Raw genomic sequence first — 18,190 nt, 5'->3', positions numbered from 1 at the left:
GGAGAAACGCATCGAGCCGGAGCCTGAGACGGTTGAAAGTCAACAATCACGCACGAGTCACGGGGGAGCAGAGCAGAGCGAAGCCAGCGACAAGAAGTAAGAAAGGAAAAGAAAAAGAAAATTTCACGCTCGCTAAGATGAGGAGGTAGGTACCTGCCCAAGGACCCCATTCCAAACCAAGGGTTCAGGTTCTTTTTTCTTTGCCTTTGCCTTCTGCGTAATCATCAGGCAGTTTGACCATCTGAGATCCCAACCCGTCTAGCCCAACCGACCAATCATGCCCAACCGTTGGAAACCCTTGAAGGAAAACTTACCCACCTGCTGTAGCACATGCATCCCGGTGACATCAGGGCGCGGGTGACCCCGATCCACCCAGCGGTGTCTCCTCCAACGCAGGCGTTCCAGCGAATGTGGGCGAATGGCTGGGCCCGTGTTGTTCAGCGATCCCTGCTGCTTGGAGACGGTGGAGGTTGGAGGTGGTGCCGTGGACCCGACATCGGCCGTGGAGGATCAACGCTTTCAACACGAGGTGAACAGCCCAATGGTGTCGATTTGGACGTCGTCTCTTCAACTGCAACAGTCTTGGATGATTGTGCAATGATAGGCGAGAGTTGCGGTGTGACCTAACGGCTTCTGTTTCGCTCCCGCTATATCTAACGGGGCATCTTTTATCTAGATTCGGTAATCTCGCTCACCGAGATGAGATCAAACCTGACTCGTGGCTTTGTTCAACTTGATATATGCATTCATGAGGTCCAAATTAGGTGGCCAAGTATTGATAATGTCACAGAATAAAACATGCTCCTTTTCCCTTACACCTGCTCGTTAACGAACAAGCCCGCCATGCCCTGTCCAGTACCAATACACATGCTCGTCAGGAGCATCTTCTTCTTCTGACGCCTCAACTCAGCCAGACCCGTCACGATCTGTCGCGCACCTGTCGCGCCCAGTGGGTGACCCAGCGCGATAGCACCTCCACGGGGGTTCAGCTTGTCCGATGTGAGGCCAAGCTTATCTTGGCAGTAAACGGCCATTGAAGCGAAAGCCTCGTTGATCTCGACGACATCAACGTCCTCAAGAGAGATGTCGTGTTGGGATAGCAGCTTGGGAATGGCAATGCTGGGTCCAATACCCATGATGCGAGGTGCCAGACCGGAAACAGTAGAGCCGACATACTTGGCCATGATAGGCTGGCCAAGCTGCTCAGCAGTAGATCGCTTCATCAGTAGCAGAGCGGCAGCTGTTTATCAGTTAGTAACATGGCAATCTGAGGCTGGAATTAGACATACCTCCGTCTGTGATCTGACTGGCGTTACCGCCAGTAGTGCATCCACCCCATTGAGGGAACGCCGCGCGAATCTTGCCGAGACTCTCAGCAGTGGTGCCCGGTCGGATACCCTCATCCTTGGTGAGAGTAACCTCCTTGACCTCACCATCGGGTCCCTTGACCTTTGTTGTGATGGGCACAATCTCATCATCGAACCATCCCGCCTTCTGCGCTGCCTCAGCCTTCTGGAAGCTCTCGGCGGCATATTTATCCATGGCCTCACGGGTGACGCCAAAGTCCTTGCTAACATTCTCGCTCGTCCATCCCATGGGCTGCATGCAGTCGACAGCCTCCTGGTTCTGTGATGTGACAGCCTCGTCGAAAGGCTTGTCGAGGGCGTCGCCACCGACCGTCATTTGCTCAGCGCCCATGGCGATACCGATCGAGATGGAGCCATTGGTGATGGCGTGGGCAATATCGGCTGTGGCCTTGAGGCCAGAGGAGCAGAAGCGGTTCACGGAGGAGGCGGCGGTCGTGTTGGGGAAACCGGCGGCGAGGGCGGAAGCGCGGACCTTGTAGGCAGCTTTGGCATCGGAGACCTGCAATCTGTCAGTAATAGACTCGGCGATAGTGTGCGATGCGCCTTACGTTTCCGAGGCAGATATCCTCAACCAGAGCAGGATCCAGATGGGACAGCTCTCGGACCTCCTTCAGGAGAGCATAGAGCATATACTCCAGGCTTGTGTCCTTGAAGCCACCCTTCTTGGCCTTGGTGAGAGGCGTTCGGATAGCGAGGGTGATGACGATATCATCGGGATTCTTGGATTGACTGCATCGCAAGGTCAGTCAGTTGAAGCTAAAAAGTTAGGATGGACACCGACATGTTGTTAATGGATGACCCAGGGGCCAGGTGTTTTATGATGGAGCCAATTCGTTCAACAGCCATTTTGAATACGAGATGAAAGTGATGAGGATGATTAAAGATTGGGAAAACAGCGACTGCTCAGGGCCCTTCTTGTTCTTGTTCTTTTTCTTGTTCAAATTATGAAGAAAAAAGATGCCGAGGCCAAGTTCATCATGGGGAGGGGGTCTGAGAGTTTCTAACCGCTATTCACCCATCAAACGGCAAGCTGTCGCGGCACTCGACGCGACCTCTTGTGGGGCCAGCCGAGGCAAAAGCTTCTCGTGGTTCCTCGGGATGCGGAGTCTGCACGCCGAAACTCCGGGGTCAGCTTTTTGCGGGGGATGGTTGCTGACATAATCGAATTTGACGTGCCTCGGTATCTCGGCGAGCAAGCCTCCGACTATCAGATCTCCATTCCAAGACGTTGCCCGTTGATATGATCAAGCTGCGGCACCACCATCCAGTCATCATTATGCGCCTTCTAGCTCTGCTCAACGATTTTGCGCCTTGAAGCCTACCACCAGTCTTTGTCGTCAGCTTTGCCGCCGAGCCGGTCTCGCTACAGAGGGATGCTGGCTTCTCATGACAAGGAGGGTGACTGCCCTTATCCGAATTTCTGGGACTGGAATTCTACCCAAACCTAAACGGCAAGGTATCCATCGACAGCGTCTTTTCGTGGCCAAAACAGTCCATCTGGCCAAGGTCTCGACCCTCCATTAGTCCTCCTGTGGTTACCTCTTTTTCGGAAACCAGGTCTTGCTCATGGCAATAAGCAGAGGAAGTTCAGCTCGCATGCACAATGGTAATGACATCAAGTGTGTCAAAGGGCAGCAATGGGCTTTATGGACTTCCCAAAGCCTGCGACAGGAGCCAGAATCCAGGTTTTCTACCAGCTCCAGCCTTGCGGGTTCCTGCGTGGCATGCATGGACGGCTGAGATCCAGTCTAAGGACCTGCCGTAGTGTGTCGCTTTGCCCTGGATCCCAGGGACCATCCACTGAAAGTCGTCTGCCAAAGGCATAGGCTTTCTTTGGCGCTCTTAGCGCTGCCGACAAATCTGAGTCCACGACGCCTCTGTCTTAGCTCCATGAACAATGCCTTCATCCGGATCAATCAGACCAACAGGTGAGACAGGGACTTTCATGTCTGTCCTTTTCTCGGATAGCTTCCCCCAGCCGGTAAAACTCTTTGATCTGCCAGATCTGAATGGGGAGACCCAAGAAATTTTGGGTTTTGAGCCATGATCCGATTTATTGAGGCCATCGCCCTCCATCTTGTCATTCTTCCTCTCTCTTTGACCCTGCCATCCGTTCTCTGAAAAGATTCATCTGTCTATTTCTCTTCTTCTCTCGTTTTTTTCCCACTCACAAGTAGCATTGTGGTATCGCTATTCCGTTCATTTACACCCTTTTCCGGCGCAACTAGTCACGGCCCCGCCGACATTTGCTGTATCCCAAAGACGGCAACTTTGGAACGCGACGAGAAATTCGAAGATAACTACCCTCAAAGAAACTAGAAGTAGTCAGATGGGCCAATCTAGACCAAAGAAAGATTGCTCTTAAGAGCACATTAAACCCCTGGTTGGCCTTTCTCTAATTCTCGCCGCCTGCCTCAGCCGTCAACTCTCGTATCGCCTTTGGCAATAGTGGTTACTCATACGCGGATTGTGCACTCTCATTCATCCTCACAGTCATTCATTATGACCTCAAAAAGGACACTCCTAGCGACACTCCTGGCTGGATTCGCATCTGCTACACCCAACGGAAAGCGAGGTCTTGTCTATACCGCCGACAGGAATGAAGCCAAGGACGACAAGATCTGGATCCAAAATGGAAGCGATATCACATGGTACTATAACTACGCCGACTATCCGTCACCCGTATACGAGGACATCCCCCAGGAGCAATTCGAGTTCGTGCCTATGATGTGGGGAGTTGGATCCGACAGTAGCGACACAAGTTTCCTCGAAAGTGTCCAGGCCCGCATCAAGAGCGGCACCAACATTACCCACGTCCTCGGCTTTAACGAACCCGATGCCTCGAACGATGTTGGTGGGAGCAATCTTGACCCAAAGACCGCCGCTGAGGCCTGGGTTGCCAATTTTGAACCCCTTGGTCAGATGGGAATTAAGCTCGGTCTGCCTGCGTGCACCGGAGGCTGGAGCTCGATGCCCTGGCTGAAACAGTTCCTCGGGAACTGCACTCAGATTAAGAACAAGGCAGGCACAAAGGGGAACTGCACCTGGGACTATCTTCCTGTCCATTGGTACGATAATTTTGAAGGTCTCGCCTCTCACATCGGGGAACACCTCGCCGAGTAAGATCCATCACTTTCCCCTATACGGGATACAACTAACAGTATGTCGATAGATGGCCCGATGCTGAGATCTGGGTCACCGAATACGCCTACGCCCATCAAGATCCCGGTCCTACCGACGCCTTCTTCAGGCAAACGCTCAAATGGTTCGACGAGTCCGATTTCATTGGCCGTTATACCTACTTTGGTGCCTTTCGCTCTGGCATCTCCAACGTCGGCCCCAACGCCGCCCTCCTTACAAACGACGGCGACCTGACGGATATTGGCGCAGAGTACCTGGGTCTGAATACGACAGGAGAGGATAGTGCGGCACCGTCAGCAGTGAACTTACCACACATTGGATTTATGGCGTTAGTAATGGCTATGGTGTTGAAGATGGTATTGTAGGGAAGTTTTATTGCTGTGCTACGGTGTTGAATATCACGTATCGCCATCATTTGTTAGAATAAAAGCCTCTGTACTTGAAACTAAACCTATGTTGCAATTTTACTCTCAAGGTAGCCATTGTGACTCCTGCTCACTGGGGATGCTGTGACTACATGCACTGAGACTCACCATGTCAAAGATCCATGATGCTACTGAACTCACTATAATCATAGATTAGTATGGCTTGACCAAGCAAGACTACTCAGATGTTTAACCCAAACTTTCACAATTCCCACGGCTTTGGATCCTTGAAGAATTAAACGAGTCTTATCATGAAGCAGTGAATTCGCAACCAGCCTTCTATGCTGGAGCGGGGGATATCTAGGTTCTCATCGAACATAACTACAAAAAACAAGTGATATCAATAGTCATCAACTTCCGACATATCAACAGATGCACCATTCCCCCTCAATCATCAAATCTTTTCCCAGCTGATGCACCTCTTCTCTCGTACTTTTGATGCAATCCTCCACATTACTCTCATATTATAACCATAACATTCGTAAAGATTACGCCTCGGTGGCCGCCAGGCCTTGAGGCACGATGTGGCGATCGACAGGACCTCGCGAAACGCTTCGCTTGCCCAGAGACTCGCCAGTGTCCTTGCGGGAGAAGGATGCCCATGTCTTGAAGCTGGACAGGGACATGGTTCGGCTGAGCTTGTTGCCATCCTCACCACCCTGGCCCCAGACACCACGACGAACGGGAGCATCCTCAAGAAGGTGGTAGTGTCTCTTGACCATCTTCCAGAGCTCGATACCAGCGACAAACACGACAGTGAAGCCGACGGCCAGAGCCCACTCCCAGGTGATGCCAGTATGCTTGAAGAACTTATGATTGATGACGGGGATGTAGACGACGGGGAACACGGATAGACCGCCAATGATGACAGACCAGAAGAGGAATCGGTTAGAGTAGATATCCTTGAAGACGGGGAACTTGCTGTCATCATCGGGGTTGAGGCGGAAGATGGATCGACGCAGACTCTTGAACTCCCAGGCAGAGATCAGGATGAGCCATGTCAGCTCAGCAAAGGTAGCGGCACGAGCCTTGAAGACAGGGATACACTCATCGGAGTACCGCTGGTTGCATTCCTTACCCAAGTTGCCGCCATTGGCACCATAGATGATGATGCAGAAAGTGCACATGGTGCAAGCGCCCATGATGCAACCGTAGACAATCATATCGATGATGATCTGGTTGGTAAAGACACCACGCTTCTTATCTTGCGGGGGCTTGCGCATGATATCCTGAGCAGCAGCCTCACGGCCGAGTCCGAAGGCAGGGAACGAGGAAGTAGCCATGTTGATCCAGATAATCTGCAGAGGCGAGACAGGGAAGACAGAGAAACCAGAGCTGTCGACAAAGCCAAGGCCAGCAACCAGGAGAATAACCTCGCCCACATTGGAAGTAAGCAGGTGCAGGACAAACTTCTGGATGTTATCAAACATGCGGCGACCCTCGCGAATAGCAGCAACAATCGAGTTGAACTTGTCGTCGGTGAGCACAATCTTGGAGGCAGACTTGGCGACATCGGAACCGGAACCCATGGCAATACCAACATCGGCGCGAGATAGAGATGGGGCATCGTTGACGCCGTCACCAGTCATGGCCATGAAGGCACCGCGCCGGCGAAGGGCATCGATCATGCGGGTCTTGGTGTCGGGGGCGCAACGGGCAACAACCAGAGGAAGTTCCTCAAGGGCGTCGATCTCTTCATCAGTCATGCGATCAAAGTCGGTAGCCTTTTGGACAATCGACTGGGCAACATGATCGGGCAGGATACCAAGGTTTCGGGGAATGATACCAACCTCCTTGGCGATGGCCTTGGCAGTCTCGGGGTGATCACCAGTAAGCATGTGAACGCGGATACCAGCGTTGGAGCACTCAGCAATCGAAGGCTTTGTCTCGCGGCGAGGAGGATCGTAGATACCAGCAAGACCAAGGAGAGTAAGACCCTGCTCAACTTCGGCACGGAGCTTCTCATCTTCAGCAGCGGTAGAGGCCTGCTTCGCAGTGAAGCGACCATGCCAGGGACGGTAAGCAATAGCAAGAACACGCTGACCTTGAGATGCAAGGGCGTTCATCTGGTTGAGAACAGTCTCCTTCAACTCCTCAGTCACAGGCTGCTGGTTATCACCAGTGCCAACGTAATCGCAAAGGTCCAGGACACGCTCGACAGCACCCTTGGTGAATACCAAACTCTTCTCAGGATCAATGATGGAACCAGTCGCATCGTTGGGAACATCATAGATGACCGACATGCGCTTGATGGAGCTGTCAAAGGGGAACTCGGCAGTCTGCTTCCAGCCTTGACCCTCGAGGGTCTTCTTACCAGCATTGAAGCGATGGGAAAAGACCTGAAGAGCGATCTCGGTAGGCTCGCCGGTTGTCTGCCACTTCTCCTCTTCCTCGTCGTAGCGAACAGTGGCCAGGTTGCAAAGAGCAGCAGATAGCAGGAAAGCTTGGAGCTCATCCGTCATCTCGCAATCCACCTCAGGGCTAGCGGCCTCGGCGAGCTTGGTAGCCTTGTCCTTATCGTCGGGGATATCAAACTTGAGGACAGCAGCACTTCGCTCGCGGTCGTAATCACGGGGAGCCTCCTTCTCCTCAGGCTCGGACTCATCCTGCTTGGAGTAGGTGACCTTGCCCTTCGTGGGATCGTTGGGGCTCTGAGACTCCCGGACAGTGTAGATGTGAGACGAGGGGATCCAGACCTTGCGGACAATCATAGCTCCCTCTGTCAAGGTGCCAGTCTTATCGGAGCAAATGTTGGTGACTCCTCCGAGGGCTTCAAGAGCGGAAAGATCACGGACAACGACGTTGGCCTTTCGCATGACAGTAACGGCAACAACCATGGTGATGGTCAAGACAGCAACAAGCGACTCGGGAATGATAGCAATACCCAGCGAAGTCGCATAGATAATCACCTCATTCTGCATGTTAAACTTGTTGACAGCAAACACGATAATGGCCAAGATGACGGCACAGCCAAAGAGTACATAGGCGAGGGCGGAGAGCTTCCTCTGGAGAGGTGTACCCTCGGTAAGACCCAGGAACTTGCCAACGACATCGTAGATACGCTTGGAAAGACCAACGACAGGCTGTCGCTTACCATACTTGCGCCAGTTCATGGAACGACCTGCCTTGCGCTGCTTCTTGGAGGTAGAGGCCGCGATCTTACCGACTTCAGTGACCATACCAGTAGCAGTGACAATGCCACGGCCACGGCCCTTTCGGACAATAGTAGTAGCGTAGGCCATGTTGACACGGTCACCAATGCCAATCTCCTCCTCAGACTGAACAAGCTTCTCCGTTCCAGGAGCAGTAATGTTGTTATCGGTGATCTTTTCGACGGGGATGGATTCGCCGGTAAGCTGACCTTCCTCGCAGGCAAGGTTCATGGCTTCGAATAGTCGGAGATCGGCGGGGACGGTGTCACCCATCTTGAGGAGAACGATATCGCCGGGAACGACCTCGGGGCTTGAAAATGTTAGCATTTTGAGCTTCGCGAAAACTGCAAGAAACTTACTTGGAGATGACCTGTGTCTTTCCGTCACGGAGAACCATGGCACTGGGAGAAGAGAGAGCTCGGAGAGCATCCATTCGCTTCTCAGCGCGGTACTCTTGCCAGAAACCAATGGTAACGTTGAGAACAATAACAAAGACAAGCACACCACCTTCGATGTAATCTTTGATACCAAAGCTCAGAGCCATGGCAAATGCAAGGACCTATTGGATCCATTAGTATCGCCATATGATTGAAGCGAAAGCGAAAGACGTACAATAATCATAGCATTGAGCAATTGCTTGGTCAGAATGCTGTACCAAGGGATTGTGCCGCCGACATCGAGCTCATTCAGCGGGTACTTTTGCTGAGCCTCGGCGACCTGTTGGCTGGTAAGGCCCTTGTCAATGCTGGTGCCAAGGGCCTGTGCCGTCTCCTCAACGGAGAGGAGGAACGGATGCTTGGGATATTCCGCCGCCATGGTCACAGGTTCGGAAGGGTTACCAGGACCAGAGGGACGTTGGAAAGGAAGGAGGGGAAACCTTGGTGTCTTATACTTAGGCTCGGGGGGTTATCGCGACAAATATGCTGAGGTGTTGAGGCTTGAAGGTTGTAGAGGTACAGATAAGGTACCTACTCCGACGTCATGCACGTGGAGAAAGATGTAATGTATAGAGTCTCGGCAAAGGAAAGAGCGATAGACTGACTTTCCAAGACAAAGATTGAGGAAAGTACGACCGAGAAAGTAGGTACTTTTGACTTGAAGTTGACAGAGAAAAGAACGTTGCCAAAGGTGCGGGGGAGGGGTCATATATACTTTGCGACCCTCCCTCCGTGTCCGAGACTCCATGGTTCCTTGAATCGATCAAAGACGCTTGATGAGCACCAAGCTCCTCGGAGCGGACCTGGGGACCGGGACTCTGCGAGTCGTTGCCAGGCCCGGAGGTCTTGGCGGGACCCCACATCCGAACGCGAGTACAGGTTAGAGCCGCCACCGGCCAAGATAATCGCCCTACCAGGATGCAGGTGCCAGGTGTGGCCTCCGTTTGAGGAGGTGTGGTGGTATCAAAACGGTCGGTCGTCTCCGGGGTTCGGGGCTGAGGGCGTCGGCAAATCCGTGACGTCGAAGGGAGAACACGACCAACCGTCTTTTACGCTTTTGCTTGCTTGTATTACCTGCGGCCTTCCGTTTGACATATCGCAGCATCTCCCGCAACGACAATCAAGCCGGCAATCATGTCAATTGATGCCTGATGCTCGCACTTATCGGCAGCCTTCACTTCAGACTCGTCACAATCTCCCCTCCCTTCGGCCCTTTCCTCCATCCGGGTGGCGTTACCTTCAAGCAAAGGTACGTACCCCGACAGAGAGCGTCCGCGACCGGTAAGAGGGTATCTCGAACGTCCGTGGTGGTGTGCGCGGTGGAGATCTTGGCATCTTGGCATCTTGGCGGGTTAGGCAAACATGGCACCCAAGTCAAAGGGCAGACCACAAGGTTGAGGGCAAGGGGGGCAACACAGAAAAACACGACAAGAGACACTACCGATCAACCTGTGAGGTCATTGGTGTGCATCACGGGTTGGAGCATGGGGTGCTTGCGGCGGCACGGATCCTTCTCCAAGCATCGTTCGTCAAGCTTGGCCCATTGCGAATATCGGCATTCCCCTTGCCGTTCTCAGGGTTCATGGGCTGCTGGCAGTTGCGTTGCAACGGTAGATATCGTCATCGTTGTCGGTTGATGTCTGCCTTTGATCGAATTGGAAACCCGGTCCGATCTCATGGACCAGCTGACGATGAGCCTCCCTCATGACCAGTTTTTCGACTTGACATCTCCGATGCGGACGGGCAACACCGAGGCCCTGGATGGAATGGCCATAGCTCCCCCTCATCTCCAATCTCTCCACGCAGGTCCAACATCTGAGACGGTAGCAGCTGCTATCTCGGTTTCTCATGCCCAGCCGGCATCTCACGACTATCCAAGACTTGGGCTGCCAGGATGCACATGCTCGCGCGGCATACAGGCTAAAGGAGCTAGTTCTCAACAATCCGCCATCTCACCGAAAGCCTAAACGAACCAAGGTTCAGCTGGTTCGACACGCCTTGGCGCCCAGCCGCGCGTGCTCTTGGCGGTCGTCGCAAGAACGTCTGTATGGCGAAAGCCACCTTGGCGGCTCTTGGCGCTTGCAGAATGACGCCTATCCAACCGAAAGTGCGTACTCTGAAGATATGCAGAGCCGAGCAGATTCTCCCCCATGCATTGATAACCCAAGAGCAGCAGCAGGATATCCTGATCGTTTCCTCCTTCAGCATCTTCTGCGTCTATTCTACGTGGGGTCCAGAGAAGATGGAGGGGTTCTGAAGTGGTAGAAACACGAACAAACGACTTGAAGTTCCCTTGGCAGAGCTGCTCGTTTCTGGAATGAGTCTAGAGGCGGCTTGGCCATGTGCTTTTCATGCTCCTTCATTGGCGTAATGCTCGTTTTGTGGATTGTCGCCCCCCGGTCTGCCCCTCCCCCAAGACCTCCCAATCCTGCGCTTATGTCACTTAAGGTTCTGGGCAAGTGTGACGCTTGCGCTAAGCTTATCGGCTGTCTAAACCAATCACACTTCTCAATTCTCCTCCATTGTCCAATAAGAGGACAGAATCGAAGGCATATGGAGAGGACCTTTCGAGTCCCTCCTCAAGAACCGGCGCCTCTTGGCAATTCTGGGCAGATGGTGCCCTCATGTTACGTCTTGGAAAAGAAAATATGGGCATGAAATTTTTTCTCTGGTATTTCGCTTTGGTTGAAACAGTTCCCGAGATGATATGTTCAGCGTCCCAACCAAGTTCCCTCTCCTCTCCCTCCACCTTCTTGTCACACCCTTTTTCACAGGGGACCCGTCGCTTATCATCAACCGTTCATCCGCGTGATCATTACTCCCCGGTTCATAGACCGGGCAGTGCTTCTTGAATTTTCCATTTCACTGCCGTCATCGCCGCTCGGTCTTGCCGACCCCGTCTTTCATCTCCCCTGTCAAAAACAATCATCCTCCGGGTCTCCGCCTCCGCTTCGGCCTCCACCCTCCGCCCCTTTGCCCCACCTCCGCTAGCACCGGGGCGTCGAAATCGTACGAGTCACGTGCTCCGCCGCGGGGCCCACTTTCCTCTCAGCCCCCGTCCCGCCCAAAAGGCAACAGCGTGGGCTTGGCTTTGGGCGCGCAGGTGAAAAGTGGGGCGGGCTTCCTCCTCTGAAGCGCGAGAAGAGCCGCCGAGGCAGGGAGGTCAAAGGGAACTCCGGCGTCCGGAGGCGGAGGTTATGCACGGCTCCGGAGTTTGTGACTGCTCGGTGTGCTTCGGACGAGGAACCCGACCATTCACGGACCGGGACAGTGACACATGGCGGGGCTATTATGCAAGCCATTGTGCTCTTCACTCACAGGCCGAACGACTGCTCAATATTGTTTGAACTTGTGTTGAGGCTAGAGCAGGCGTGCAGATTACTCACGGCAGCTTGCATTCCGTTTCTTTATGCAGTAGATACACGTATCCATCTCTCAGTGCAGCATGAGGCCTGAGGAGAAAAGCTTTTACCCAGTCACGGGACGTATTGGCCCTACAACTCTAGCACGTTTTTACGCCACAACACGACTGAAACTCGCCTCTAGATACCTTATCCTAGAGAGAAGACTTAACCATAACAACCCAGCAAGGGGGCCTCAACTAGTTCTCGGGTTATCTCGGAGTTTCGTCCACAGGCAAAGCCATCTAGAACTTTGCTAATCTCAACACTATCCCTGCGATCACGTAACACCTGGTCTCACTGGGTGGTATCGACATGTGGCTTGCTGCTACCCCGGACCCCACGTCCGCCAGCCGCAGTCCGGGGACAAGATTTTTGTCCTCGTGACCTTGACTGCTTACAGAGCGATCGAGACATGGAACAGTCATGTCTGTGAAACTAGGGCATGTGGAATGACTCGTTCATCCTCGTATCTATCCCTTGGGTCAAGAGTTTTTTTTCTCGCGGCTTCCGCGATGGACTGTTAATACAGTTACGAGCATCCAGGCATACTATTGTGGTGATCTTCACACACACTCACGCTCGAATTGTCAAAAGAGCAACTCTTAGTCAGAGCGATGGTGGAGAAATAACAACACCAGCGCCCGCTGACCTTGTCCGCCAAGCTTCAGCGCCATTGGATGCCGACCTGTTGGTTGAGGTGAAGTCGAACCTCGAGGTGGGCCAAGAAAACCGGTTGAGGAGGAATCCTTGATGCAAGATGACACATTTGTCTTCTCTGAGCTGGTGGTTATTACGAGTCTTGGGTGTATTTTCCGTCAAGAGTGCAAGTTTTGCCGTTGGACAGCACGGCAAGCAATCTTGGCACATGGGGATTCGTTCCATCTCCCTGCAGTCTCTGGTTCTTGTTGTCTCCTCCTCCAAACAAGCGCCAAGCGAGACGAGAATCGACGAGGATCTTCCACGATGGATGCATTGCATCGGAACCCCGCTCTCAATTTACACATTTCGACATTTCCCCCCCTCAAGCATCCCAGCCACTTGATCGATACCCAATGTCTGCTTTTTTTCCTCTTCCTGCATTAACTGCCTGTACACGAACCCACTTGTAGTCATTTTAACCAACAGACACGTCCGGGGTCATCTCCCGAGCCGCTGATAGGTCTCCACTCACATGACATGAACGGCTCAGAAGCTGGATATCCAGCCCGTACACCGATTGCGGGAGACGGTAACACATACATAGGAGATCAGTACAACCAACACATGAGGGTCGAGGCCTTTCGGGAGCAGATCCCATCATCCCTGCTCCAGATCGGATCAGTGGCCAAGCAAAGCCGTGTCTTTGCATCTTAGATTGCCGACGGCACTGCGTGCTCATGTCGACTCCTTTCGCCAAGACCGGGCTTCAATCACCTGACCACTGTTTCCTTCCCCTGGACGCACAGGCAAGCATGCCAGGTTCAGCCCAATGCCCAAGTTGAAGCCAAGAAACACAACGTCCGCGAGGCCCCAGGGTTGAGGCCCCTTCTCAGCTGTGCAGATCTTGCAAGACATGCGAAAATCCCTGCCCGCGCCGCGAGCCCACCGCCTATCTGAACCGTCCACCCCCGTGATCCTAGCAACTGCTGCCTGGTGGATATGTCGTTGGCCAAGAGCCAAGGCCTCCTCTTGGGATACCCTAGACAAGGCCAAGACACCAAGTCAACATTGGCAAAAGCAACGTCTTGCTAACAGGTTTTACACCCTTGCACGGCAGACGGAATACTTCGGAAGGTTCTGGTAGATTTAACTGATACCGCAAACTAGGTCCCATGCAACCGTGGCATCCTTTAGCGATGGATGAACTTATGTTTAGCTACATGGCGTTTCTCGATGCAACTGTCCAGTAGAACCTCGACGAATATCGGGGAAACTCCGAGATTGCAGAGATAACGATTGTCTTGGCGATTGAACCGTTAATGAACTCTGTATCTACTACTTCAAAGTCGTCTTCGTCTCTTGGCCTTCACTCATTAGTACTTACCCCGGATTTTCACTGCGCAAGCTCTTCTTGTCCTCTCCATAATGCAGCCAAGAGCAATCTCGTCCTAGATGCGGGTCAGCAAAAAACACAAGACATTGCAACTCTTGCCCCCAAGCCTAGCTCCGTCCGAAGATCTCGGACCCGAGCGCTAAGGGCAAGATAGCCGACCTAGGATCTAGGTTCCAAGCCCGGACATGCGAGATTCGAGCCTGACTGCAGAGTGGGTGGCATAAGCATCTTGGCAAGGAGCGTTGGCATCTTGGCTATGGGAGCAGTTGGGTCCTTAGTGGGCGGAAGTCTTGGGTGTAGGTCTTGGCTCGGAGGAGAGAAGATGGAAACGAAATTGTGAAGGGTAGGTGCGAAGATGAGGAAATCTGGACCGAGGGTAATATCGGTTATGGATTTAGAGAAGAGAATATGTCGGGCTTGATGATGCCCTAGGAGGCATCTCGAGGTGGATTGAGAACAAGCCAAGACTCGATAGCTTTGCGTCACGTTTGGGGTCTTCACTGAATCTCAAGTACCCTTGATTCACTAGAAAATTTCGTGGTCATCATATCATGCACTTAGCTCACACTCTCCAGTCAGGAAGGAAAAGCTGTGATAAGTCTAGATGCTCTACCCTTAAACATGTTGATATCGGTGTTGCTACCCCCCAGTTCTGTTTTCATATCAACACCTATGAAATATGTGTCAGCCGGTAGATTCCCAATCAATACGCCCCATCTCAACACAGGACTACTAGTACCATATGGAAGGCTAATTATTCTTGGTGTTGCTTTTCTGAACTCGCGATGATGATCCTCAGTCAGGCCTAGGGTAGTGAGCTCTACCATATCTGAAAACTTGTTCCTTGTCGAAAATAGATCTCTATGGCTGTATGCTGATGACTAGTGTTGGTATCTAGGACGGTGGTTCACTTTTGTTAGTTTCAATTAGTAGGTTTGACCACGACTCAAACGCTCGTAGGCTGACAATGGGGGACGGAAATGTCGTGTGGTGTTTGGTCGAAGCATGATTTTATAGGCTATCTGAACTAGAGCCATACATGTTTAAAGATGTACTGGAGGATGAGGATGAGGATATAGTTATCAATTTGTATTTGACCTTCTTGGTCAAAATTGACTTGAGCTTATACAAGTAAATCCAATCGAGGTGTTTATATACAAGCTTCCTTGCCCCCTAGATATCAAACAGAATCACCGTCTCACATAAACACCTTCCTCTCGCTCCCACAACTATGCACCTTCTCTGCACCCCTGGCAACATTGGCCCATCTAACCATGTTTCTCGACATACCACGCTTGCTCTTGGGGTTAGGACTAGTTGTTTCGTGCCTGGGAACATTGTCGACATTCAGAGCAAGGTTTGCAGCAGCAAAGCCAGCTGCCTTGGCGTTGACCACCAAAGCCTCTTTGTTGATATTGTCAATGTCGTCGCATGAGGTGTGATAGCATGCATCCTGGGGAGCTCCTGCACCGGTGAATATGCCGGATGAGGGGATTCCGAGCTCGAGAAAACCGATGTAGTCGGATGAGCTTCCAAAAGGACTGTGTTTCATGTTAGTGCTTGCATGAAGAGCACAGGAGGAGGTACGTACGTGTACTCGGCAGGGTAGCCCTGATCGCTCAAGTATTCAAAAAGAAAGCGAGCTCCAGCCTTGTGTGCGTCCGAGTCGGCATACACTATGTAGTATGGCTGTGGAGAGGCAATCATATCGTAGTTGAAGTAGAATCGGATCTTGCTCGCCTCTTCCTTGGAGAGGTTCGAAGTGTAGTAAAAAGACCCAATCATCCCACTCTCTTCTGCGCCCCAGAAGGCGAAACGAACCTTGTTCTTTAGCCCTCTGTACTTTTTGAGGGATTCGGCGATGCTGAGTAGTGCGGCAACACCACTGCCATTGTCATTAATGCCGGGGCCTTCTTGAATAGAGTCGAGGTGAGCACCGAGCATGATGATGTTGTCCGCATCGCCATCCTTTGTGTCGGCAATGATCTGCCAAGTTTCTCGATCCTCGGTCAAAACGTCGATGGACAAGGTAACTTCAAGAGTCTCGTTTTGGTTAATACGCTTCACCCAGGAAGCACCTTCATCGTAACTAACGACTCCAACAGGCGCAAGCTTTCCAAAGTTCTCTGCACCGAGAGAAGCTGATCCTCCAGTCTGCTTAGGATCATCGTTGAAGATGATGGCAGCTGAGGCACCATTGTCCTTGGCAAACTTGAGTTTGTCGGCAAAGTGGCATTTTCCACGTTTGATCAAGGCGATTTTCCCCTCCACGTCGATGTCAGTCCATTGATCCTGAAAGCATCCGGAACCACGCTCGTCATCAATAGGAACGAGAGCCAAGGGGGCAGTGACTCCCTCGGGAGGGGTGGCGTGGTTATACTGCAACGAGATGGTTTGGATATTATCTCCGTCAGGGCCTGTCAAAGAGATCTTTCGAGTATGGGAGAATAGGTGTGTGAATGGCTGGAAAGTTATGTCAAAGTGATTGCCACAGCCTAGACGTGCAAGGACAAAATCGAGAGAGGCGTTGTAACCAGGGAGCCCGAATGCTCTGTTGCCATCATTGTCCTGCGCAATCTTGTACAAGTTTTGCAGAACATCTTGTAGGCTAGAATTAAAGTTCAGTATAGAGTAGATATTTCAACCAGTTAGACTCACTCTTCCGAATTGATGTCGGCCGCCACTTGTTCAGGAGTTAACTTCTTTCTTGCAGAAACTCCAGCCGCCAACGTGAGAGTGAAAAGGAGGTTGCTGAGCTTCATTTCGGATAGTGATGATTGATGGAACAGAGCCGAGTTCCAAGATAACCATGCTACTAACACCAGACATGATATAGTAATCAACAGCCGGGCAATGATGCCTTTAAACATTTTGTATCATCTTTGTCAGGTCGATTTGCGAGATGTGAGCTCGCATTTCGAGACAAGCCCCGGCTCGTCGACAATTAAATTGGCTAAACACAGTCTCCGTTGGGTTACTGATTAAAAAGCCATATTCGGCTATGTCGGAAGGTGGATGAAGCCTCGAGTCCGACGCTGTCACTTAGCCACAGCACTGTATGTTATCACCATCAGCTTCAGATCATCATTGGCGATCTTGAGGCTTAGATCCCCTCATGAGAGCGAGCTGGCCAGTGATAAGCTCAATAGCCTGTATCCTGGTACAAGGAAATTAAACATCCCACGTCATCAAATTACCGGCGTTGGATCCAAATGATCCAAGTTTCAAGTCTGACAGAGTCCGAGCAGGCCTATCAGAGTCAAGATCAGCAGACCCATTATCATGACAAGCGAATTTGGCAATTCAAAATGTTACTTCATACGCTAAGTAAGATGCTGGCTACACAGAGTCGAGAGTGAGACCGGTGGTTTCAACACTCATCAGCCTTCGTCCATCGCTCGAGCAAAGACATCTCCCCTTGGAATATTAAGCACGCAAACCAAGCCCCAGATTATACCCAAGCACTCAGCATAAAGGCAATAAGAGCAGCTCCAACGCAGCCCTTGGCTACGTATGCTCTGCCTGGAGCTGCCGATTCGTCCGACTCAGTCTCCTTGGGCTTGTCAGCCGTACGGCTGCCCGTGCTTTCCGAAGAATTTCGCGTGCCGGTCGCGTCCTTTGGCACACTGGGTCCATCCGGATCTCCCTTGTCCTCTGGTCGATTCCTCTCATCGTTCTCAGACTCACCTGGCGCCCCGAGGCCTTCCCAGTCTTGCCAGTTGTCACCGTTCCACTCGCGATGCCAGACTCTACCCCGTGAATCTGCTGCAAAGACGCTCAATCTATCCTTGTCCCGACTCACAGCGACAGGCGGGCTATCGAATGGACCTCCTAGAGAGTCCCATTGAGACTGCCAGCCATTGCCATCCTCGAACGACAGATGCCATAGGTCGCTGTCTTCGCCGATAACAAAGAGATCCAATCTCCCTGCGCCCCAGCTCACCACCGCCGGCGGGCTCACCCAATTTCCACCGAGATTCAAATACTCGCTCCAATCACTGCCGTCCCAGTTGCGCGTGTACATGGCAAAGTCGGTTCCCAGGCCAAAGACGTCGATGCGATCGGGACCCCAGGATACAGCTGCCGGTGCAGAGGTGAAACCTCCATCGAGGCTGTCCCAATTCGACTGCCAACCGTAGCTGTCACCGTCGTAAGAGTGATGGTAGAGCTTGTCGTCGCCACCAATGCCAAAAAGATCGAGGCGCTTCGGTTCCCAGGAGGCGACGGCGAGT

The 18,190-nt window shown here is 52.2% G+C and overlaps 4 protein-coding genes across 4 annotated transcripts; 1 reads left to right on the top strand and 3 right to left on the bottom strand.

The window, feature by feature from the left end:
- Window positions 1–812: 812 nt before the first annotated feature.
- NECHADRAFT_43894 (uncharacterized protein) lies at window positions 813–2,213 on the bottom strand (the record flags this gene model as incomplete). Its single annotated transcript, XM_003044604.1, has 4 exons — window positions 813–1,240; window positions 1,290–1,866; window positions 1,916–2,096; window positions 2,149–2,213. 4 exons carry the CDS (start codon window positions 2,211–2,213, stop codon window positions 813–815), a joined length of 1,251 nt encoding a protein of 416 aa, XP_003044650.1.
- Window positions 2,214–3,869: 1,656 nt separating this feature from the next.
- NECHADRAFT_94251 (uncharacterized protein) lies at window positions 3,870–4,873 on the top strand (the record flags this gene model as incomplete). Its single annotated transcript, XM_003045001.1, has 2 exons — window positions 3,870–4,486; window positions 4,540–4,873. 2 exons carry the CDS (start codon window positions 3,870–3,872, stop codon window positions 4,871–4,873), a joined length of 951 nt encoding a protein of 316 aa, XP_003045047.1.
- Window positions 4,874–5,162: 289 nt separating this feature from the next.
- Window positions 5,163–9,176, bottom strand: NECHADRAFT_100814 (uncharacterized protein). Its single transcript, XM_003044603.1, has 3 exons — window positions 8,698–9,176; window positions 8,445–8,644; window positions 5,163–8,395 (listed from the first exon to the last, which is right to left on the bottom strand). Exons 1-3 carry the CDS (start codon window positions 8,899–8,901, stop codon window positions 5,422–5,424), a joined length of 3,378 nt encoding a protein of 1,125 aa, XP_003044649.1. The 5' UTR covers window positions 8,902–9,176; the 3' UTR covers window positions 5,163–5,421.
- Window positions 9,177–15,156: 5,980 nt separating this feature from the next.
- NECHADRAFT_43757 (uncharacterized protein) lies at window positions 15,157–16,720 on the bottom strand (the record flags this gene model as incomplete). The annotated part of the gene is made up of 3 exons (XM_003044602.1): window positions 15,157–15,499; window positions 15,550–16,509; window positions 16,617–16,720. 3 exons carry the CDS (start codon window positions 16,718–16,720, stop codon window positions 15,157–15,159), a joined length of 1,407 nt encoding a protein of 468 aa, XP_003044648.1.
- Between the last annotated feature and the right edge of the window lie 1,470 nt (window positions 16,721–18,190).

The sequence above is a fragment of the Fusarium vanettenii genome, assembly GCF_000151355.1.
Source record: "Fusarium vanettenii 77-13-4 chromosome 6 genomic scaffold NECHAsca_20_chr6_4_0, whole genome shotgun sequence".
In the NCBI taxonomy this organism is placed as follows: Eukaryota; Fungi; Ascomycota; class Sordariomycetes; order Hypocreales; family Nectriaceae; genus Fusarium; species Fusarium vanettenii.
This window is presented reverse-complemented; position numbering and strand designations above follow the sequence as displayed.

Bases quoted from the DNA above. Each gene is read 5' to 3' on its own strand.
- NECHADRAFT_100814 (XM_003044603.1), bottom strand. From the start codon at position 8,901: ATGGCGGCGGAATATCCCAAGCATCCGTTCCTCCTCTCCGTTGAGGAG. The intron at 8,645-8,697 runs GTACGTCTTTCG...TGGATCCAATAG, and splicing joins TGCTCAATGCTATGATTATT to GTCCTTGCATTTGCCATGGC. The intron at 8,396-8,444 runs GTAAGTTTCTTG...AACATTTTCAAG, and splicing joins AAGACACAGGTCATCTCCAA to CCCCGAGGTCGTTCCCGGCG.